Source organism: Prosopis cineraria, unplaced genomic scaffold (genome assembly GCF_029017545.1).
Source record: "Prosopis cineraria cultivar Desert tree isolate PC_DT_omini unplaced genomic scaffold, ASM2901754v1 PC6, whole genome shotgun sequence".
NCBI lineage: Eukaryota > Viridiplantae > Streptophyta > Magnoliopsida > Fabales > Fabaceae > Prosopis > Prosopis cineraria.
Window position 1 is genome coordinate 29,128,387 of NW_026555337.1, and position 25,406 is coordinate 29,153,792.

The following is a 25,406-nucleotide window of genomic DNA, read 5'->3' on the forward strand; positions in this document are numbered from 1 at the left end:
ACACACAAACTCGCTAAAAAAGTACTGTTTCATTGCCTTAAAAGATGAAAGAGCTATGAGGACCCAGGTTGAAGTAATCACAAAAGTATATAAATCTAATGGATAAATCTCCAAATCAATTATAATTAGATGCATTTATGAAGGAGATAAGAAGGGAATTTGAGCCAACCACTTGCATTCATTCTCTAACTACTTTGGTGAGTATTTTTTTTTTTTGTACTTTCATTAATTATATATTCACTCTTAGAGAGTTTTCAAAAGTAGTAGTTTATTATTAAACTTACTCTATTCACTCTAATTTTACTTACTTGAAATGGAGGAATTTAAGCTTGGGAGTTTAAGGAGAGTTGATATTACTTTTGTAAGAGGAATAGTTATAAACTCAAGGAGGAGTCTAAATTGTATTGTGGCAACCAAGAGCCTACTTAATCTTGGTAAAGATGTAAAAATCTCAAGAATATCTTGATGATTGGATGTAGGCTCAAGTGATTAGAGTTAAACTAAGATAAAACTCGATGCAAAGCTTTGCTTCCCTTCTCTCAACGTTGATTGGTGATATCATTCAAAACTTCATTTAATTATTGCATTATGTCTTTATAAATTTATTTAGCCCAATTCACTCCCTCTTGGATGGTCTTTACAATTATCATAATGCATGGGTTAAAAAAGATTCTCAAAAAAATTAGGATCCAAAGAAAACCCTTTTTAAAATTGTTCAAAACTCAAGTTATAGTTTAAAACTAATTAAATAAGATAATGAAAGCACAAGAGCTTAAAACATAGATAAGAAATGAAAAGAAATAATTCTGGAAAAAATTTCCAGAAAAATCATATAGAGGCCTGCGCGTGACAGATTGCACAGAGGGAAACGTCCTTTCTGTGCCTCACACCACGGCACAGCTGTCAATGCACGCAGTGCGTAACTGTTATTATGACAGCACTCCATGCCAACTTTTGAAGCACAGTGTTTTGTCATCTGACATCTAATTTGAGTAATTCAAGTATCTATATGTGGTGCTTAAAGACATTTAGATATTGGCACCAGTTTTACCCCAAACACCACACTAAAGAAAATTGGACACCTAATTCCAAAATGATACATTTTCTTTTTAAAATCATAACCCAAGTGCCAATAATCGTGGAACCACTGACTTAACTTAAATGAACCACAAAACAACATATACATGCATTCAAACCACAACAACAACATCCTAGACAAGAGATTGGCCATCAGAACCGCAATTTAGCATAAATCCCACAAGGGGTAACAAACATACAATAATCATTCCAATAGCTAAAAACCACGTGAATCAACACAAAATAACACTTGCATTAGTATCTCGACTTCATAGCCATTACAACACAAATACAATATCCCAAGCCAGATACCCCACTTCACAACAAAATTATTGCAAGTAGTTCTCAAAATAACATATGATTCCTAAGTTGGCATATGCATATGTCATTCATTACAAAATCTAAATAAATAAAAAGGACTATATAAATACTAGCTAGTCCCCTTGATGTTCGATCGCTCCTTGTAACATCATCCTCAACATTACCAAGCACATATAATACCAAACATGAAACAACGTTATGATAACTGAGATTATATTAATCTCATAAATAGTTGTCATAACCCAAGGGTTAAAGAATATTTAAGAAAAATGAGATAAAAAAATCCTTTTGAAAGATTATTTAAGCTTAAACTATAATTTAAAATCAAATAAATAAGACAAAGGAAGCACAGGAAATTCATCACGCTTAAAAAGAATAAGCAAAACAATTTTTAGTCATATAGACACGGTGTGTTGCAATGCAAGCGTCGTTCTCTCTGTGGCAGATTACACGAGAGAAATGTCCCTCTTTATGCCTCACACCGTGTCATGATGGACAATGGCTGTGTGCACATCTCTTGTCATGAAACAAGTTTGTTATCATGATCTTTTCTAGCCAATCTTGGAGAGCGCCATTTTACCATCCGACGTCGAATTGAGTAATTCAAGAGTCCACACATAGCTCTTAGAGCCACTTAGCTACTAGCACCGATCAACACCCAAATACTAAGCCAAATGAAATTTAGACACCCAAACCTAAAATAGCTCATTTTATTTCAAAAATCACTACCAAGGTGTCCTAAACTCCCAAACCACTAATCAATAATGATGGAACCACTTGAACCAACTCAAATGAACTATAAACAACTTGTACAAATACTCAAACCATAATAATAAGAGTCCAGACAAGATTTAGCTATCAAAACCTAATTTCAACATAAATTTCATTAAGGGTAACAATATCACATAATCAATCCAATAGCCAATCTAACACATGAATCAATAAAAAAATAATACTTACACTAGTATCTTGACCTCTCAAACCAGTATAAACATGGAGACATAAATAAAGGTCGAGATACCCACAGTTAATAACAGAAATCACACAAATGCATTACAAAACTATATATGTCCTAAGTTGGCATATGCATTCAATAATTCATTACAAACCAAAATAAATAATAGGGACTATATAATCATTAGCTAGTCTCCTCAATGCTCAATTTCACCTTCCTTGCCCTTATCCCTATCGAAGCTTTCACCTATAAAATGTAATCATAGGGTGAGTCGATGACTCAATAACTAAATAGTTTAATCAACTACTTATGTGTGAGAAAAATTTGTGCGTATGTGAAGTGGCATAACAAAAATTGTAACAGGTCATAAAAATCCACACATACAGTTATAATATGATATGCATAATTAACAAACACCTTAAATCTTCCTTATATTTTCTGACTAAATTTGTGGGCTACCACTCAATAGGACAAAGTTCATGTGACTGGACTGGCCCAAGCTCACATTAATAGGAGGTAGCCCCGACCGAGAGCGCTATCGTTTCACTATGAACCATAGATTCCCTTGTCTATGAATACCATGGGTGTCGATGCCTAATCTATCACTCGTAGTACTAGGATTTTAAAAAAAATATGATATTGAGCAACGGGGCTTCCATGGTGCTAGTGTACCATGTGAATTTCCAAACATTGTCCGAACAATACACTAGGGTGAACTTCCACCCTCTCACAATAATCATGCCTAACATGCTTAATGCTCCAACACATATCATAACATATATCTTATCACATTTCCTCATTTTCACTTAAATCATAGAGTTTTTACAAGTAGTCATACATAAAAATAGCATTTAACTTTCTAAATACTAAAATAATAAAATAACTTTTTATTCCAATTCACATAACTTCAAAGTCATAATTTTATATTATTACTATGCTTGTACCAAACCAAAACATTAACTTTAAAATCTAACACACCACCATCCAAGCACACAAAAAAGGAACAATTCATTACCTCAACTCTTTTATCACTAAAAGGGTTACTGTGGTCAACCAATGACTCCACTCGCGTCTACAAGCACCACAATGCTCGATCAAAAGCTAATCTATAATATTGAACTCTAAATTGTCAATCCACACACTAATCATCCCATTAATAACACAAATTTTGGTACCTATATACTAAAACCTCCATTCAACCTGATAATTCTTACAACACATTCCATTAATCATATTTAACTTCTCAACATATAGATAACATCATTATATTACCTACATTGCTCTTAATCATCCAATTTCTACCTAAGGTTCGTCCAAACCCTAACCAACATCTCCAAATCATTATATAATCTATAAATATAGGTTTAAAGGCTTGACTTAACTACCAAGACTTTAACTAAGGCAATGGGTTTAGCCATTATCCAAGAAAAATTGAATCAAAGCCCCAAAATACCTTAATCATCAAAAAAGTTTGAATATAAGGAGAAGGAGAAGGTAGAGAGCTTACTTAAAGCTAAATCTTGCTCCAAATGCTTTTAAAGTGATCCTAACATTGAGCCCTAGTACCTGCAGGTCACTGTTCGTTGTCTATTCACATTCTCTCTATCCTACTTCTCATTTTCTATCTGATTTCGTGAGCTGATAAATGTAAATTTTGCACATCACATGTTTTAAACCTCTCTCCATTCCACGACCTACTCATACTCTAATCTAGATCTCTTTTAAGGCTGTCTAAGGATCCGTTAGCTATATCAGTCTCCTAAAAACATCATTAACCAAAAATTCACTTAATTTTAACTAAAATACCCTTATAATTAGTGGAAATTCCTAAACTTAAAATTCAAGATGTTATACACCTTCCTTCCCCTTGCCCTTATCTGAGCCTTCACCTATAAAATATAACCATGAGATAAGTTGAGGACTCAGTAACTAAATAGTTTAGTCAAACTACTCATGTATGAGAACAGATAGTGTATATGTGAAGTGGCATTTAAATGCATAGCAAGCTACACAAACACATATATGGTTATATAATGATATACATGATCAACACGTCATCTTATACCCTTCTTATATATTTCGACTAAATCTTAGGTTGACAACTCAATAGAACCAAATCCATATGATTGGATTGGCTTAAGCTCACCATTAGTAGAAGTAACCTCAGCCAAGAGTGTCTTCATCCACTATAGACCACAGACTCCCCTAATCTCAAATGCTAGGGGTGTCGATGCCCAATCTATCTCACATAGTACTGGGACTTTTAAATAATATAATATTGAGCACTAAGGCCTCCACAGTGTTAATATATCATATAAATTTTCAAACAATGTCCCTAACAACACACTAAGGTGAACCCTCACCCTCTCACAATGATCATGCCAAACATATGCTTAGTGATTTGACATGGGCATAACATATAATTTTCACAATTTAATCATTTTTACACATATTCATAACAATAAGTTTCCGCTAAAACCATAAATTCCACAAATAATTATGCTTAAATATAAGGTTTAGTCTTTCAAATCCACAATATTCAAAACAACTTCCATTCCATTTCACATAAGGCTTTTAATCATAATCATTTCATAGTAATGCTATATTATTACAAAACAAGAGTATTAGCTTTAAAAAAAATCATACAACCATTCAAACACGGAAATAAAGAGTTTAGATAATCTGATTGCCTTAATTATTTTGTCACTAAAAGGGTTACCATGATCAAACATGGCTCCACATGTGTCCACTAACTCCATACAACCATTAATCTACACGCTAATTACCCCATTTTCAACATAATTTGAGTACTCATTATATCCAAAATCTTAATTTAATCCAATCAATTCTCCCAACGCACTCTATTAATTCTCTTTAACATACAAACACATTAAAAATTCTAAATCTCTACTCACATTACTCTTAATCTCCCAATTTCCACTTACGGTTTGTCCAAACCCCACCCAAAAACTTTAAATCACTATATAATCCATAAATCTAGGTTTAGAGGCTTGATTTAACTCTCCCAAACCTTAACTAAGACAATAGGTTCGGTTATTATCCAAGAACAATTGAAATCAAGTCTCACATTCAAATCTTAGAACACTTACATGAAGGGAGGGGAGAGTTATAGGAAGCTTATCCAAAGATAAATCTAGCTCTAAATGCTTCCAAACTAATTACAAGGCCAAGCCCTAACACCTACCAGTCATTGCTCATTGCCTTCTCACATTTTCTTTTGTCCCATTTCTAATTTTGGTCTAGTTTCCCAAGTCTGATAAGTGTAGATTTTGTATATGCGTCGAGGTGCATTGGCGCATCCACTATAGCACATGGCATAGAGAGCTCAACATGAATTGAACCTTTCTTCGTGTTATGACCCACTCGAACTCCAATCTAGCACTCTTTTAAGGTTACCCAATGATCCATTAGCTACATTAGCCTCTCAAAAATATCATTAATAAAAAAAATCAGTTACTTTTACTAATATACCCTTTTAAACATTTAAAATTCTCAGGTTTAAAATTTTAGGATGTTACATTTTACACCTAGGTTCTACACACTACTTTTTGAACCACACTACTCAAATTTTTTAAAAATCAAGTTTATTAAATACTTACATTCTCTCCATTTTCTTAAAGTTTCAATTCATATCGAGTTTAAATATCTAAAAAGATAAAAAAATTATAGTCGAGCCCAACTTTTAATACTTTTTGTTTAGATTGGTTTAACTACCCCAAATTATTAAAAATTATTTATTTTTTCTTTATTGAGTCCATAAACTGTGCCTTTGAATATTTTTTTGGCCACTTTATATATTTAATTTTTTAAACAAATTACAAAATAAATATGTTTAAATAATAAAAAATTAATTTTTTGGTAATTTAAATAATTTTTAGACAAATATTTAAATATAAATGTTAGACAATAAAACCTTTAATCTTTTAAATGTTTAAGATAATTGAGGAAAATCTATCAAGGTAACATCAACAATATATCATTACAAAATAAATTAAAGATTGAGAATTTGGAATGAGCTTTAAGATGGTAAAAGAATCTTTGGACTAAGGGAAAAAAAAAAAAAACCTTTTGTTTTCCATGTATAAATAAATAAATAAGAGTTTAACCCAAGGGAGCATAAACAAAAATTTCCTCAAAATAAAGGTAAATGACATAAAGAGACAGTAAACTAGGATAATTATTATGAAGCCTGTATTCCTGTTTTTGACATATAATGTTTTTTTTTAAAGAAATTTACCATATTATCCATGTTAAAAACAGAATCTTACCGTCTGTCATTTGCCTGTTTTGAAGAATTTTTATGTCATTTCCATAATCCAAGCGAGGAATTCAATGCGATTTTGACGTTGACTTGAATACATATTTAAATCATTGAAATTGATAATTAAGCAAGGAATGTTACGAGTAGATTCATTGAAAATTCACCCCAGCTTCCAAGTACTTTATACTTAAAGTGGGAGGAAGCTTCTAGGCTCATCACAAAATTTTTATCAGACAAACGATTTGGGAAATAAATTTTATCTTATTTTTATTATCGTTTAGATTTTTTTATTTCAATGAAAAAATAATTATAGAATATAGTCTTCTCCCTTCAAACATATGATGAGAGTTGAATGAATTATCATCCAATATTATATTATTCCTTCAAAATAAAAAATTAATAATATATATAAATTAAATCTAAACATTCAAAATTGATATGCACAACATGCTTCTTAAAGAAACACATATTCCTAAACAATTTCCAATATTTGGCCAAAACAGACAATTTCCAACTAATATTATGTTAAAAGAATATTAAAAATTAATTTATTTTATTAATTTAAATAAATTGAAAATTATTAATAAATTACATAGAAAATTCCAAATAATTAAAAAAATTCGGGTATAATTTTAATTCAACTTCATCGGTATAATTTACTATATGAAATAAGTTTACTTGACTGTTGATCCTAATGGATCCCACGATCAATGAAAATTGAAATCAACTGGGGACCAAACCGAATTTTTCCATGGAAAAAAGATATGACGAGGACATGGCACCAAAAAGAAAAAGAGAAAAGATTTTACAAAGTTAAAGATCAGGATTGACAGATAATTGAGGATAAAAGGGTGAAAATATATAAAAAAATTATCTGGCATCCGATATCCTAAAATTAAAAACAGCGCATGTGTATCTATGAAGCTATTTTTTTATGCATCTATAACTAAATCATTAAATTTTAGATTTACAACATAACAATCAACACCGATGACTTTTAATAATTTGATTACAAATATATCAAAAAAAATAATTTCATGAGCACGTATACACATTTTTTTATTTTAGGTTAATAAATGTTTTTGACTGATTTCTTGAAGATGTTTTTCCCTTTGCCCAAAAATTTATTATTTCTTATTAAATGTTATTTCTCCCTTCCAACTATAGGAAGTTGATTTTGATAACCACGACAAAGAGAGTTGTGAAGCCTTATCTGGACTTAACGTCTTATTGTGAATGGAATGGGATGGATTTTTTTTTTAAAAAGACGACTTTATAATATTTTATATTTATTATATTGTCAAACAAAAATAATAAAGTAAACTATTTATTGTTAAGTAATTATTGATGACGTTGGCAGTGACGAATTCAACCTCATGCTTGAAGGGGAAAAAATTATGATTTAACATTAAGAAGAGGACAATACATAACGTTAATTTAGCAGTACTGTGTGACAAAAGGTGGATAATAAAAGCAAAAGCAAAATTTGGCCTAGAAAAATAAAACCAAATGTCGTTTTTGGTGGGGTAGGCTAAAAAGTTGCTAGCCAATGACGTGTGTATACTATATTTAATAATTAAGTATAATTCTACCACTTTGAGTAATTGAACATCATTATATTATATATATATATATATATATATATTCATTTGCTGTTGGTCCCAAAACAAGATCATAGTGACCAATATTTTGTTAGCGTCATCTTCATAAATTTTTTTAAAAAAAAATTCTTTGAACTTTTTTTTTAAATTGAGACTGAGAACAAATGTAACAAAATTAAAGAGATTAATACATTGTGAGTCTCATATGTATAAAAATAAACAGTGTTTGATTAAAATTTACATATACTAACATGGAGTGCCCTAGAGTGCCATGTGTCATTGTGAGCTCTACATAATGTCTATTAATTGAAGTTAATAGCGGGCTACTAAATACTCTACTTTTTAAAGTTCATGATTTATTTTGCATAACCTAATAATTTAGGTTATCGGATGCTCTTGGAAAAATAATAATAACTAAATTTGCTACTTTATCTTTTTTTTACCAAAAAAAGGCCTTGTAAGATGTTTAAATTATAAATGTAACTCTCAATTTATAATTAGAGTTCTTGTTTGCAACAATCTAAATCAAATTTTACAACTCATTTAAAAAATTTTCAGCAAAATCTAATTGTCATTAATTTTTATTTGGAGCTTTACTTACTTTCTTTCTTTTTTCAAAGCCTTGTGATTCGTAGTGTATGCATTATGAGCCTATATATTATAAGAGACGCTTGAGAGGATCTAGATCCCATCTCAACTCTATATATTAGCTTTTAAATTTAAACTTGGTGGGTATTATTGTTTCTTACTCCTTTCAAATTATTGTGGTGGTTCAAACCTTCAAAAGAGGCTTTACTTTGCTTCCTATCTAGTTCCTACCTTCATTTTGGCACTTTGTGTGTTGTTTTTCTCACGTATTTTTGATTCTTCCTTTTAGGAGCATTGTGCTCCCTCACATTAAAAAAAAAAGGACATCCTAATTATTATTCTATAAAATTAAAAAGAAAGTGGTGATAAAAAAGTTAAAATATATTTTTAGTTCTTTAACTTTATATAAAGTTTTAATTTAATTCCTTAATTTTATAAAGTAACTTTATAATTCTTTAACCCTAATATCGTTAATTTTAAATAATTATTTTTATGTCAATCATTGTTATTTTAAAAAATTAAACTTCATATGTAACATTTAAGAATATTTTATCAATATTTAAAAATTTAATGTAAAAATTTATTGGGATGAAACTAACAGTGTTATAATTAAAGAACTAAAAAAATCTTTTATAAAGTTAAAGGATTAAAATAAAATCTTGTATAAAGATAAGGGATTAAATATATACTTTAGAAAAAAAAATCTATATAAAATTTACTTGTCTATTAAATAGCTTCAATCTTTTTTTTTAAAAAATAAAATAATAAAGTTGTAATTTGAGTCAAATTATTAAGAAAGTAAATTGTGTTTATTTGTAGGAAAGTGATTTTTAGATAGTTTAAAAATTTTATAAAAAGAGATTTATTTTAAATCTAAATGTTGCATTTTGCCAAGAAAAAATATAAATAAGCTAATGAAGAATTCAAATAATTAATGTTGTCCATTGGATTAGCAAATCTCCCGTGTTTTTTTTAAACAAAAATTAATTGATTCTTGTGCTATTAGATAAGTTGTATTTTAGGGTTTGAAACGAGGTGAGAGCAAAAGTTTAGAGTAAATTAAATGTGGTAATTAATGTAGAATGTGTTCGTGTATTACATTAATACAAGACTGAATCAAACAATATAATTAATATAATTGGATAAGATGCATTAAACATTGAGAATTTAGAATGAGGTGTAAGTAGATGGTCAAAGAATCTTTTAATGTTTGGATTAATGTTTGTAAAACTAAAGTTTGCACAAACTACTATTTACAATTTGCAAATTAAAATTGAGGTAAAAGTCAGTTATTACAATGCAATTTATGTTTGGATATTCTTAAAGGTCTATTCATCAAATTAAAACATGTTAAGATGATATAATTAAAACATATATTTAAATATATAATGATTGAAAGTAACATGATTATTTTTGGCTCTCTATCTCTCTCACACACAATACAAGCATGCAATTTGATAAATTTACGAAAAGTATTAAAATTATAATTATAATTAAAAATAAACAAAAGTTAATATAATGTTGTAAAAAGTATTTGTAAATATTAAAAAACTTAATTAGGCCTATATATTTAAAGAATATCTATCTAACAAATAATTAAAAGGTCAAATTTGTGAATAATAAAAATTTCAAATTTCAAAAGAATATGAAAGGATAAATTGGTTGTTCAATAATTTTAAAATGCATGAAATGCTGCCAACAACTAAATATTAACATAATTAATCTACATAAAAGCTTCACAATATGGATTTCTAGCCTAATTATAGTTGGCTTAGAAAAACTAATTTGCCAACTGGTCTTACTCAAACATATTATTTTACTCCAAACTAGCTTTGATGCCCACAAGCTACATTTCAGCCAACTAAATATGATTCCAAACAAGCACTATATATATATATATATATATATATATACATATCAGGTTAATCTAAGGGAAAATGAAACAAAAATCCCTCAAATTAGGCAAATAATAGAAAGGGACCGCAAATTAAGATAATTAGTGTGAAGTCTTTACGTCTGTTTTTGACATAAATTTTTTGAGAAATTACCATATTGCCCATATTAAAGAAAATCCCACTTCCTGTCATTTGTCTATTTTGGTATATTTTTATGTCATTTTCCCTTTGTCCAAACAAGATGTTGAATGTAATTTTGATGTTCACATGAATAAATATTTAAATAGTTGAAATTGATAAGCAAGGAAAGTTCGAGGCTGGTGCATTAATGAAAATTCACCCCAGCTTCCAAGTAATTGGGACTGAAAGTGGGAGAAGACTTCTTGGTTCACCACATCTTATTTTTCATTAGACAAACGGTTTGGGGAATAAAATTTATTTTATTTTATTATCATTTTTTATTTTCATTAGATTTTGTATTTAATTGAAAAAATATATAAAAAAATATAGCTTTGTGTCCCTGCCCTTTTTTTTTTTGATATTTTAGGTTTTTATATTTTTATTATTTTATATATTTTTAAATAATAAAAAATAAAAGTATAGGATCTAAATATTAAAAAATAATAGAGAGACTAAAAGTAAAATGCGAACAAAATGTAGGATTTAAAAATTATATTTTTTAATAAAATAAATTTTATATGGTCAGACCCATCAAACATATGATGAGAGTTGATGAAATATCATCCAATATTATAATTCCTTAAAAAAAATTAATAATAAGATGTATAAATTAAATCAACAATTTCCAAGTAATATTATGCAATAGAAAACGCCACGAATAAAAATTAATACTATATGAAATGAGTTGACCTGACTGTTGACCCAAATGGATCCCGCCATCAGTGCACTAATCAGTTGGAGACCCGACTGAAATTTTCCATGAATGGGATATGACAAAGTCATGTCACCAAAAAAAAAAAACTTGACAAAGTCAAAAAAATTGGATTGACAAAAATTTCATTTTCTTTTTAAAATATTATTTCTTCCTTCCAACTTTAGGAGGTTGATTTTGACAACCACGACAAAGAAAGTAGCTAGGTGGCCCATTTTACGTTACTGTGAATGGAAAGAGATTAATTTTTTTTTAAAAAAAAGGAAAGATGACTTTAAAATATTTTATATTTATTAAAATTTCAAATAAAAAAAATAGAGTCAACTATTTATTGTTAAATAATGATGATATATGCAATGACGAATTTACCTAACATTTGAAGGCGGCCAAAAATTTGTAATTGAACATTGAGAAGAGGACAATACATTACGCCTTTTTTTTTTCAAATGGACGATAAATTACCTTAATTAAAAAAAACTGTGATAAAAAGTAGACAATAAAAGCAAAAGTAAAATTTCGGCCTAAAAAAAATAAGACTGAATTTCCTTAATGCATATATATATATTGATTGTTGGACAATAGTGGGGTTTTAAATATATAGTTAAAACTGATAATATATATTAATGATAGTCAAAAAGAAAATCAATTTTTTTTTTTTTTACATTACAACATGTGTTGGTTTAAAAACATTTGGCTATCTTGACATAGATGGGCTATTGGATCACAATGAGAGCCAGCTAGTGAACAAAGAAATTCGGCTAGGATTTAAAAAAATAAAAAATAAAAATCAACTCTCTTTAATACTATTTATTACAAAACTCTGTAGCAAACGTGTTACGCTCTATTAGGATTTGTTCACTATAAAGTCGTTATAATGCATACTGATTTGTGAAAGCCTTTCAAATTAAATTTGATTTTAGTAATATCAATAAAACTGAGCACAATATTAGACATCTTATAAAAACCTTGCTTCAAATATAGAGTATTTGATAATTTTTATAATTATTTTTTTAAATATACCCCTTACTACTTCATTTATTACTTTTTTTTAAAAAAATAATGTATCAAAATTTCAATATTATTATTATTATTATTATTATCATTATCATTATCATCATCATTATTAAGTAGAGATAATAATTCAAGCTTAGGATTGGGTTTAAGAGTCTGTGAAATTTCCTCTATTGTCATTATCAGATTAAACTATCTTCCAACCCAACCAGGTGCTCCATGCCGCACCTCCATATCTTCTAACAAAAGCCCAAACCAGCGTGTTTGGGGGTTAAAAAAGGAAAGAAAGAAAAAAAGCCCAGACTGGCCATTTAAAAAAAAAAAAACTTGATTTTTTTTTCTTCGATTTTATCTAAAGATGAAAATGAAATCTAGTTCTAAAATATTTTTCTACATTTGCATGCTCCTTGTTTAGGTTGAAAATTTTCAATTTTTAAATTGTCTAAAAAATATGAAAATAAACAAATAAATAAATTTTCAAATATGTGGGCCCACCTAATATTTTATTAATTATCCTCTTTGATTGTTTTTTTATCACAAAAATTTCTATAGTATACAAAAGAGTTAAGTAAGTTTTATTGATACTTAAAATATAACATAAGATCCTAATAGGATATAATTTTTATGTTATTACAATTTTATATTTTATGAAAAATCATTTAGTAGTATTTAATTTTAATAATTTTTACATTTAATATAATTTAATAAAATTTTAAAAATTAATTTATTGAAAAACTATTAATATTTATTTTAGGTATTCAGGGTCGCCACTTGTTCATTATGATTAACTAGCCTACTGGCTTGGTTATACAGCATTGTCATAGCCTTTTATTATTATTTTTAAAGCGTAAAATATAACACAAAGTCTTAAGAGATTGCCTTTGAGATTTGTGTCTTTATAGTGAAATTAAGCAAAATCTTGAGAGAGCATTATAGCGATAGTAGAAATGACGGCCTATGATACATGCTCCACACAACTCAATATATTAGCTTCTTGAGATTTTTTTTTAAAAAAAATTCCATTGCTTGGTATATTATATTGGGAAATCTGGGGCATTATCATGTCTTACCCAAATCGAACTCCACATTATATAGAATTGTTATCACTAACATTGGCCTCACAAATAACTCGAAGAAGCACTTGATATATTTATTTAATGTGATCATATATCCCAAAACTTGAATTTAAAATGTTAATCAAATTCTTCCAACTAGTTGAACTGAGCGTTACTTGGTAGCTTTTGAGATTCGTACTTGAGTATTATATTGTTTGTTACTCCTTTCACATTGATCCATCATGTGGGAGGTTGGAACTTTTGCATATGGCTATGGTAGTTCAAATCTTCCAAAGAGGCTTTGCTTTGCTTCCTCCCCTCATTTTGGCACTGTGTGTGTTGTTTTTCCCATGGATTCTTCCTTTTAGCAGCCATTATTGTGCTCCTTCAAATTAAATAAGGACAGAAAAATGATATCTACATTCTTTGAACTGGAAAAAGAAAATAAAGGAAAAAAAGAAGGGAGAATTATTTTAAGGTCTCACTCAAAATAATTAATTACTCTTAGATCCATTTGACTTATTTCTTAATTTAATCCCTTAAGTTTAATTGCTATCGATTTGATCTTTTACATTTATTAAAATATCATGTTAGTATTTTAAGTTTTGAAACATAAGTTAACTCTTAAATTAATATAATGTGTAAAGTATATTAATAAGTTTTCATGTATACGTAGAAAAATAAAAGCAAATTAACTTTCAAATTAGTTTAACTTTTATCAGTCTATTTTGTTACATTGCATTTGTTCTTTTATTTTTTAAAATTTTTGGGCTTGCTTTTTTATTATTTAAATAATTGCATTTTTTATTAATCTATATGATTACCATTAATATTTTTTTATTTATGTTAGCAAACTTTGACAAGTGTTACCTTTACCATCAAATGCACATCATTTTTTAAAACTCAAATAGAAATCTTTTTTTGGGAGAATGATAAAGAGATCCTAAAAGAATCAATTGATTCAAGTTAAATCTCAAGTGTCAAATTCTACAAAAATATACAAATCTATCTCTTAATTTTGTAATTGCATTGTGATTAATGTACAACTTATTTTTTAAATTTTAACATGGTTGAAGTATAAAAAATTTACTTTTTTTATTAAAATTTGAAATATAAATTACAAATTCATCACAACAGAGTTGCAAAATTGAGAAATTGAGTTGTAATTTTTTAAAATTTGACACTTGAAACCTAACTTAGATTAATTGATCTTTTTAAGATTTTTCTATTATTCTCCCATCTTTTTTTTAACCCATTTTGAGCAAGTGAATAAATAAGTTATATGAATACATAAATTTAAGCAGTCAGTGATCAAATTGAAAGGAAAGAAGCAAGAAACTAGTGTGTTAAAAAAATAATTTAATTGCTTGTTCGATCATGAACTAAATAAAAAATTAACATAATTTTCTTTCATGGTATCAAAATTTTTAATATGAATGATCAATATATAACCTGTACAATTGTATGTTTGTGTTTTTGTTTTTAGCATAACTTTCATAATTGATCTTTTAAACAATTAAAAACATATTTTATCATCAACACGCAGAGAAATGCAACTAAAGTGTACTCGCAAGCTTTTGCTTGCCCATGGTAATTACAAAAAAAAAAAAAAAAGAGAAATGCAAGCTAAATCTAACCCAAAAAAAAAAAAAAGGAACAAAGAAAGAAAATTTGACTGCGTGAATTGGGAAACAGCTAGATTAACTGTAATGTGTTCGTGTTTGTCCTCGTCCTAGTCAATCTAATTCTATCTCAATCATGTCAAGATACATCTATTATGCCTCATGAAAAAGGGATGCAACTTTTCATTACGACAAAAATATATTTGGGGCAAGACAAGACTCGAGATATTATAAAGATATCACATCTCTAATATATTATTTTATTTATTATTTATTAATAGTATTTAATACTTTATTTATTCAGTTAGGCCAGATTATAAACTTTTTTTTATTTATTTAATTCCTTTTCTTTTTATATAACCATCTACTCATTCAAATTGTATAACTCGATGATTTGATTGTTATATTTGTACTCTAAAAATTATTTATAATTGTTGTGTACTTGATTTAAAATGTGGTTATTGTGATTGTGTCCTTTCACTTTAAATTATAGTTTTTATAATTCAATAATTACATTTATAAACTCGTATTATTTTAGTTTTAAATTTAACAAATTATGTAATTTAATAAATTTTAGTATATAGATCTCGTTTCCATGCTTTGTCTGCTTTACTAGGACATTTCTATCCCATCTTGATTTCAAAAATGACAGGACAACTTTTATCATAGGATGAAACATGAGACAAAATTTTAATTCTGTTCTCCCAAAAATCAATTGTAAAATTGCCTCCATTCATGCATGGTTTTGTAGAGATGGAAAATAAGAACATTGTTGCATTTATATAATGTGATAGCTTAGAATAGGGTTAATGAGTATATAGGACCCTGAACTATTACTTGAAAATCGTCTTGAACCTTGAACTCTTAAAATATGCAAAATAAATTCCAAATTTTTAAATTCATAATAAAATAAACCATGATCGTTAACTCTTTTAACACCGTTACTATTTATGTGAGTACTATAACAGTCGGGGTTAAATTTGTAGAAAAATGAACCCTAAACAATACCTGTATGGATAGTAACGGTATTAAAAAATTTAACAATTAGGATTTATTTTATTATGAATTTAAAAGTTTAGGGTTTATTTTACATATTTTAAGAATTCATAGTCCAGGATGATTTTCAAACAAGAGTTTAGGGTTGTATTTGCTCATTAACCCCTTAGAATATATAATTAGATATTTAATATTTTTATCCAAATATTTAGGAGAAACATAGTTTTTTGCCCCTAAAGTTTTTTTTTCTATTAAGAAATTAATAAGTAATAATATTTGATAACAACAAGTACTTGAACCAAAATTACCTTGATTGAAAAAATTATATAGATCTTGACCATTCTTTGGCATGCACTTAACAACTTTATATGATGGCTAAGCCTATTGTCATTAGTTATAGTGATGCACGGCTATGCTTGAGACAAGTCAATCTTCATGGAGTCTTGAAGAATGAAGGGATTATGGTTCATGTTGATGGGCTTATTCTTACATTAGTGACATGAGGGTCTTATTAGAGATAATCATAAATCTCCATTTGAAGCTTTTTTGTTTACTGAACTTTAGGCTTGTCTTATTAGACTCCAACGAGCTTGAAATGAAAGATTTTGAAAGGTTTTTCTGTGAAGTGACTTTTTGAAATCTATTAATTCGATCAAGGCTAGGGGCAATTACACTCATGAGAATGGAAACTTAATCCTTAAATGCCATAATATACTATTTCGAGATTAGATTGTCCAGCTTGGCTATATTCGAAGAGAGAAAAACGTGGAAACTAATCACCTTGCAAAACGAGCACAGGTGCTACCTCATATGGTCTTGCCAAGGAGGAGCCTAGTTTTAATTTCTTCCTTCCTGTGCTATAAAGTAGCTGTCTTTTGTTTTCTTTGTTTATCCCAAAAAATAATAAATAATAAATAAAGAATGACTGATAATATATAAATAACTTAACATTTTATATATTTAATCATATATTGAAATATAAAATGAATGAATGATTTCATTGATTTTTCCTTTTAGTTAAAAATATTTTTTTTATTTGTCTAAAAAAAAACTTTTTTTCCCTTAACAAAAATTAAGGCAGGCCCAAAATTGTTATTTATTAAATAAATGGGCTACTCCTTTAGGTTTAGTTTTGCATTGATAATAGTTTCTAGAGGCTAGGAGTGAGAATAGATCAAGCTTGTAATGAGATTTATAGTTTAGCCTATTTTATACTTAACCTAACCTATTTATCAAATAGACTTAAGTCAGATTCAAACTTTTAGCTAAGTCTACTTAATTAAATAAGTCAGGTACATTTCCTCAAATATTTATATGAATATTCTTTGGCATGCACTTGACAAATCAGGATTGCAATTTGGTCATCTTAAATTCTTAATCATCACGACATCATATTAATATTAATTGTATGTCAACATAACATTGTGCACAAATCATGAATAGTTACTCTTCCTAAACTTACTGCAAATGCACCCAAAGCCAATCTAGTTATCGAACTAGATTGATAGATTGGTTCCCAATTGTCAAATCTATTTTGTTTTAGTTTTTAAAAACTTACAAATCTTACAAGTTAATGCTTAAAAAAATTAGGTTAAACAACAAATTTACCTCTAAATTATAAACCAAAAATATTTGAGATACTAAACTCATTTTTAAAGTAATATTATCCTTGCCAGTGACAGAAGTTAATTTTTATCATTAGTTAACTAAAATATTAAAGAAAGGAATATCAAAAAGTATAGAAAAAACCAAAAATATTTCTTAGTCACTTTCTATAACTTTATATGTAATTTTAAGACCTTTTCTATAATTTTTCAATCATGTTTTGTAATTTTTAACATTTTTATATGTAACTCTTTAATTAATTAATGGTCAAAATTAACTTAACAATAAGAGCAATGTTGTGTCATTTTTAAAAATTAAAGGAAAACATTGCATCAAAAATGAGTTGAGAATTCCAAAATCTTCTAAATCTATAATTTAAAGTTGAAATTGTACTTTAACCCAAAAAACTACTCCTTTTTTCAAGTAACTTGTGATATTGAAGAAAAATGAAAGCAACAGAAAATTTGCTATCACTTATCACAAGATACTTGTGATATTTTTTGTAAAGCAAAATAAAACTCAATTCAATGTCCAAAAATCACCGAATAATTAACGAGTGCCTAAACCATCTCCAATCTGCTTAATTATACCACATTCATAGACCTAATAAGTTGCTGAGACTAGTTTAAGCATCACTACCCATATTCCTATTCATCAAACAAGCATGTAATTATAATATATAGATACAAAGTGTGCTTACCAATCAGCAAGGTAAAATTACTAAATACATGAAATAGCCTTGAAAATTTCCTAGCCTCACGCACGCGTGCGGCATAAGTAGGCTATTTTCAATAGCAACTGGCAAGCACACATGCAATGTTTACAGCTTCACAGTTCAGACACAACTAGTAAATCATGCTATCCCCAATTCTCAGGTGGTACCTGATAAATACTTCGGCCACGTGCTTCTTGTCATGATGTCTTGTTAATTACAAAGTAAAACAATCTTGAGGAGTACAACAGGAAGCCAAATGCAAATTCAAGTTACCGATATGAATGTGAAGGCCCATCGAATGCATAGCGAGAAGAAACTGGCGCCGGCATGGATACTGGCTGGGCTCGGTCATAGTGCCGCATCTGATTATACTCTGGCAAAGCTCCAGCAGCATATGTTGAGTATGGCCTATCTTGAATGGTTTCTCTCCTGTGCAAGTCATCATCCCTGCTCATGGTTCTTCCATCAACTGAAGAGCTTGAAGAGAATTCATATCCATACGAAGGCTGAGAATAGGGGTCCCTCAATGACGCACCATATCGGTAGTCATCTCTTACACGATGACCATAAGCATCGTATTCCCTCTCATTTAAATACAGAGGATCAGTGCGAAGTCTTTCGACATGTGATTGTGATGGGACGTCATCCCTGTAGATAGAGTCCAGTTGATGAAGGTGCTCTCTTCCATGATCTCTCTTGTATGGTTCCAGTATGGGATTCACATGAGAAGGGGGAGTCAGATTTCGCCTATCTCCTTGAAGACCATAAGCTCGATAATCTTTTTCAGTCAGAAATAAATCACGCCGTTCTCTTTCATGCGGCAGAGCATTATAACTTGTCCCATGGCTATTTGCATAGGGATCTCGGTCAGATCTTTCCCTATGCAAATGAGACCATTGTCCCTTAACACTGTCAGAAGCTTCCCTATCGTAAGCTAATACTTTTGGAGGGGCGTGACTAGGCTGCATAGTTGAATGACGTGCTGCTGGTCGGAAAAGCTCTGTGAGTTTCCTAACCTGAAAAGGAATGTAAAAAGTATAATTGATGATAGAGAATCAAGCAAAACAAACAGCCTATTCACCAAAGGAAACAATTGATTCTCACCTGCCTGACAGTAAGTTCAGTTTTGAACTTGTTCTTTTCATCATAATTTTCTTTGATAGCCCTTTTGAAAATGCTCTCGGGCAGTGGGAGGCAATCCTTCTCAATGCTGAATCGGACCTGAAAGTTCAGAGCTAGCTGTAAGCACATGAATCTTGACAAAATAGGAATGAGAATTATTTGCGCAAGTGCAGGAAGGAACTGGCAGGAAAAAGAACAAGGGCAGAAACCTGAGCAGGAAAGGAACCATTGAACGCCTTGGGTTCAAGTTTCATGCCCCCAGAAGATGTAGCCTTGTATATCCCATATAATAGCTTAAGATCGAAATCATAAAGAAAAAGCTTAAGCCCACGCTTGACTCCTAAAACAACATCCTTTTACCACTGGAAACACCCATAACTCGGTAATGGAAACAGTCTGGCTTTGTTTTTGCACTGCACATGAAGATTAAGCCACCAAGCTTTTCTTTCTTTCCTTCATTCAAATGAACCTTCTCTGTGCTTCTTTGCTCGTCTTTATTTGTTTTATAATTCGCACCCTTGTTTGACTTTCCATGCTCTCCTCTGTTCTTCTGTTCTGGTTTACTCTTATTTGACTCGTTACTCTTCAACTTACTATTCTGAGCATGATGGCTCTGCTTGGTAAAATGTTTATCACTAGTGCTCTTATTTTGACTATCCTCATTGTTATTGGCTACCTGCTTGCTGTTCTCCATAGGTTGCTCATCAGCAGTTCTCTTCTGTTGACTGTCTTGTGAAGTTCGTTTCTTGTCATATTCATTCCCATGGTGAGAAATTTCTTTCTCTACCACTGTTGCTTTATTCTTTCTCTGGTAAAGTCCTTTATTCTTTTTTATTTTAAGCTTACTAGGCTGGGATCTCTTATCAAATCTTGATTTGGCATTCGTTGACAGGTGAGCATTTTTGCCACTTGACTCTGGTCTACTAGATCCTTCAAGCAGATTCTCCACATTCTTCTTAACATTAGCTTTGTTGAAGACTTGTTGTTTCATATTAAGCAAATACCTGAATTTATAGTCAATCAAATTATATATATACGTATTTTGGGGGGAGGGGAAGATGGAAGTAGCAAGAAAAAAATATACTTTACCCAGAAGCCTAAAGTTGAATAAGGGGACAAAATGTCAATCAGAACTGTATCATGTTGCTTTATGTGAAAAGGGCCAGAAATATGGGGAAAAAAACTTAAGTTAAAAAACCTTTAGGATTTAGGAGGTATGTTTTGAATGTTGAAAAGGAAAACATGGCCGGTTTCACTCAACAGTGGGGTATTTAAGCCACACCCAATTTGTGTTTTTTCTTTTTTTTTTGGTTTTAAAATGAATATATGATAGTAACAACAATGTGCTCGCTACATGTTTTGGGCTGTAAAGCACAAATCTCAGTAACAAGTTGATTAGGATCTGTGTCTTTCTATACTTCAGATTAAGATTAATCCGACCGTTTGAAATTTTAAAGTTGGAAAACTTTGACAATGTCAATCATGAAATTATTACTTAAATAGCGCTCGCCAATAACAGGATCTACCCATATCCTTTCTCGGCTTCCCATGTTTGGAACCCAGAACTTCGCCAAAAGACCACTTCAACTGAAAAAGCAAGGTAGTCAGAATTGAAAGGTTCCTCTAAATCAATTAGACCTTTCAAATTCATTGAGTTAAAGGCACTGAAAAGGTGCACGCCTGAGTGAAGCAACAGGCTAAAGTAATATATTTGCTATATAAACAAAACCCAATACGAGTCAATTTTTAAAATTTGATATTAATTTTAGAAGAGTGAAACAGATGACTTTGAGCCCTATCAAAAAAGGTAGAGGAAGACTAAAGAGAAAACTTTTGGAGGTTGTTGAGCAAGACCTTTTAATTAACAATATTTATAAAAGCTTAATAAATAATAGAGCACAATGGCGTCATATAATTTATATAGCCGACCCCACTTAGGAGAATAAGGCTTGTTGTTGTGATATAAATTTTAAAATAAATAAATGCCATATAAATAGTTTTTAAAATAACAATAACTTTTTATCCAATTCTGCTAAATCTCTAAGGCCAAGTAAGACTTCTAAGGTTCAGTGTTGTAGTTTCTTGTTTAATCTTGTTACTATTTTTATATTTTTGGGCTGGGCTTATAAGTTGAACCTTTTCTTGTTGCTTGCAAACACAAAGGCACCTAAAGTGCACTCTTGGATCAATGGGAAAATCACCAAAAAGCACTCACCTTACAAAACTTGATTGAAGGCAACGGAGAGAGGTGCTGGTAGTGAATAATGTCTTGCTTCAGTGCCCACCTTTGGTATCACTGTGTTTTATAAGCCAAGAAAAAAAATATATTAAGTGAAGGCCCATGAATATTGAATAGTTAAAACATAATCTTTAAAAATTTACAAGGATGTAAGTTTCTCCAGAAGACCTTGCATTTAATTCAACCAAAACACTTGCACAAAGGAAGAAGCACCACCATGCTTGCAGATATATAAAGCACGAAAAGTAGACAAAGGATATGCATTTCAATGTGATTAGTCAGCAGAAAGCACAAATATAGCAAAATGACACAACATATAATAGACATTGACTTTCTTTTTTCCTTTCAGTTTTTGATTTCTTATTATGAAGGCTGTTTTCTTTTGAGGATACCTGATCTTTTTCATTAGTATCATTCATTTTTTGCTAAAAGGAAGTAAGTGCAGGCATTGACTGCAGATGTTTGAGCAAGTGTACGCATTAACTTCTCTCCTCAAACAAGTCACATGTCTATTGGTTACCCAAAAAAAAAAAAATTGCCAAGAAAGATACTATGACAAGTTAAGATTTTAGAGTGTCATACACATAAGATGCTATTTTCTTTATCCAACATTGGTTTCACAGATAAAAGTATATCAAGGTGACAAAAATATTTAGGGAATCATTATAGAGATTACAAATATCCAAACGAATAATGGCAGAATATCCTCATCATCAATGCTAAATGCCTAAATCACTCTCCTATGTTTCATACAAAAGAATAGATAATTCATATCATTCCTTCAAGTATGAAGCTGCCTGGCAAATGTTGAAGATTAAATTATTATAAGAGATGAAAAATAGACACTAAATTCGTGATCAATTAACTTAACATTAGAATTATTCATGCCCATGCTGCCTAATGCTTTCAGTCATATTCATGAGAACAAAGACAGGGACATGCATGGTCAGACAAGCAGGCCAGGTGTTATGCAGCATTAGATATGACTAGTAAAACTAACATGAAAAGACTGCTCCTTGAATGTCATCAACATGTCAAGAACTATATTTATACTTTTTTCTGCATGAGTATAGGAAGTTTCCTTAAAGAATCAGGTGATCAATATTTCTCAAAGAATCTCATATATTAAAATGCAACCCCTCAAAACTCTGAAGTTTATAGTTCAACCAAATTCTGAATCTTACTATTCTTCTTGATCTCTTTCACCCTCATGTTTCTCCCACATCTATGTTCTATTACAATGTACATTCCATTTAACATGTGAAATTGATAGTAACTTATCATTCTCTACTTAAAGATGGAAATAGTCATCATCTTGTTATCATTCTCCCCATCCCTTCACATGATTAGTAATTCATTCAAGAGACTGGTAATTAGGACAACCAAATAACACAATGAGTGGTCAGACAAACCTTGAAATAAGGTTTCAATGTCTAATTGCGCAAATCTTTTTCCCTTCATTGCCACTGAGTAATATAACAGCATTTTAAACTATGCCAGCAGAAAGGGTACACATCTTATGTTCTTCTTCTTCTTATTTTTTTTTAACCATTTACGACTTTGTTTTGTTTTCCTTTTGGTGATATTGCCATTAGATTATGGCATTATGAACTTTTATTACTAATTTCTTCGACGGGTCCACCACGATTGTATATGAGTATTATCTGGGTTCAGTAGACAAATCTAGTATTACCATTCGAGTCTCTTAATCCCCCCTACTTCCCTGGTTTGCATGAAGCCGAAACCTTTCTAGTATCAAAAATCCCCACTCTCCGACATAAGTACGAAAATAAGCCAAACCATTATTAAAAGTTTTGTAAAAACGGGAGCGTGAATGATGACCAAAAGTCCCCTTTAGAAGAGTAACAGGAAGATAGACAAAAGATACAGGCATAAACACAACCTATAAATCAATTATAAATAGGAAAAAAAGGCATAAAAACATATCCATAATCATAAAAACTCGAAACAAAATATCAATTTGAGTGACAACGGATGCTTTTACCAATTTCCAAGAGAAAAATAGGGAAATTCAAGTAAAGAAAATATTCACCAATTTTCGGCGTAATCGCACAAGACATACAGAACTGCATTTAAAATGGAAAACTAGGCATCCGAGATGAGATCTGTTTAATAATTTCTACCACTCAAAGGAGTTACCTATGAAAACAGATCGGTAAATATCCTCGTCCACCCCGACGCACACAATGAAGCCGTAATCGGAAACAAGTAGAGAGGAAGTACCGAAGGAAGATGAGTCAGACAAACTAGCGATCGAAACGGAGGACCAAAACCAAGTGAAACTTGGGAGGAGTGTAGGGTTTTCGCCAAGCGAGAGTGAGTCCAAAGCCCAAGGGACGACTTTGGTCTTTGCTTTATAAGTCAGATGAAATCTGAGCCCGAGAGTGAGACGCTTACACGCAGAATCTAACCGCTTGTTTCTTTCTTTGGTACCATAACCGCTTGTTTCTTTTTCTCTTTTGAAAGAAAACAAGTACCTTCTCTGTTTTTTTTTTTTTTTTTTTTTCCTTCCTTATCTCTCTTTTTCCGACTCTTCTCATCTCATCTTCACCCTTATTAAAAATAAATGGTTCGGATTTAGTTATTTTACAAATGTAATAAAAATAAAGACTGACAGAAGATAATAAAGAAACTTAGAAGGAGAGAATAAGAGGATTAAAGAATTGGGAGTTTTCTCATTTTGATGAGTGGAATACAACTAAAGTACCTCTTATTTATAGGTACAAATATATCAATTAAATAAAACTAAATATATAGTATAATAATAACCTAAAGATATTATAATAACTAAAAAATATTAGAGAATCTAAAGATATAGACATCCACAAAAATCTCCAATGTTCATAACACCTTTCCTTATATGTTCAAATATTATGTTTCGTTAAGACCTTACTAAGAAAAACTCAGCGGGATAAAAAACTTAGTAAATGAAAAAGAGTACACAATATTTTTATATTTATTGACGTTGCCTAGTTAAAAACCTTATTAGAAAAATCTAATGAGACAAAACATTAGTCAAGGAAAAAAGAATACAACATAACTTGTATTCACTCTAATCATGATATGACTCCTTATTTTTTAGCATTCTTAAGTCATTGTATCTTAAACTCGTGTGTGAATTTTTTAAATATTATTGTCATTGATGCCTTTGCAAGCTAATATTCTCTTTCGGTTGGATTATATATGAACGATTATTTTCATGTAATATTTTGAAACATTTTATATATACATATTTTCTAGATATGAACACATTTTTCACTTGTTATATATTTTTTGCGAGTATAATAAAAGTTTCTAATAAAAAATTATGATATACATGTAATCTCACAAATAAATAAATTCTTGAATGTCAACTTGTGTAGTTCAAACTAGATATGTAAAATATATGCATAATTATTTAATTTTGATC

The 25,406-nt window shown here is 29.9% G+C and overlaps 1 protein-coding gene across 2 annotated transcripts; it reads right to left on the reverse strand.

Annotated features, from left to right (window-relative positions):
• Positions 1–18,548: 18,548 nt before the first annotated feature.
• LOC129314648 (uncharacterized) lies at positions 18,549–24,414 on the reverse strand. 2 transcript variants are annotated; one of them, XM_054958135.1, is made up of 5 exons: positions 24,221–24,414; positions 21,953–22,033; positions 19,947–20,741; positions 19,720–19,836; positions 18,549–19,631 (listed from the first exon to the last, which is right to left on the reverse strand). In XM_054958135.1, the coding sequence occupies exons 3-5, from the start codon at positions 19,989–19,991 to the stop codon at positions 18,885–18,887; spliced, it is 909 nt and encodes a 302-aa protein (XP_054814110.1). In that variant the 5' UTR covers positions 19,992–20,741; positions 21,953–22,033; positions 24,221–24,414; the 3' UTR covers positions 18,549–18,884. The 2 variants fall into 2 exon arrangements, with proteins under 2 accessions (XP_054814110.1, XP_054814109.1); XM_054958134.1 differs by having other exon boundaries at positions 24,137–24,414.
• Between the last annotated feature and the right edge of the window lie 992 nt (positions 24,415–25,406).

Excerpts from the sequence above, each read along its gene's own strand:
- LOC129314648 (XM_054958135.1), bottom strand. The coding sequence starts at position 19,991 with ATGAAACTTGAACCCAAGGCGTTCAATGGTTCCTTTCCTGCTCAG. Across the intron at positions 19,837-19,946 it reads ATGGTTCCTTTCCTGCTCAG|GTCCGATTCAGCATTGAGAA; the intron begins GTTTCTGCCCTT and ends CTGAACTTTCAG. Across the intron at positions 19,632-19,719 it reads CTGAACTTACTGTCAGGCAG|GTTAGGAAACTCACAGAGCT; the intron begins GTGAGAATCAAT and ends ATTCCTTTTCAG.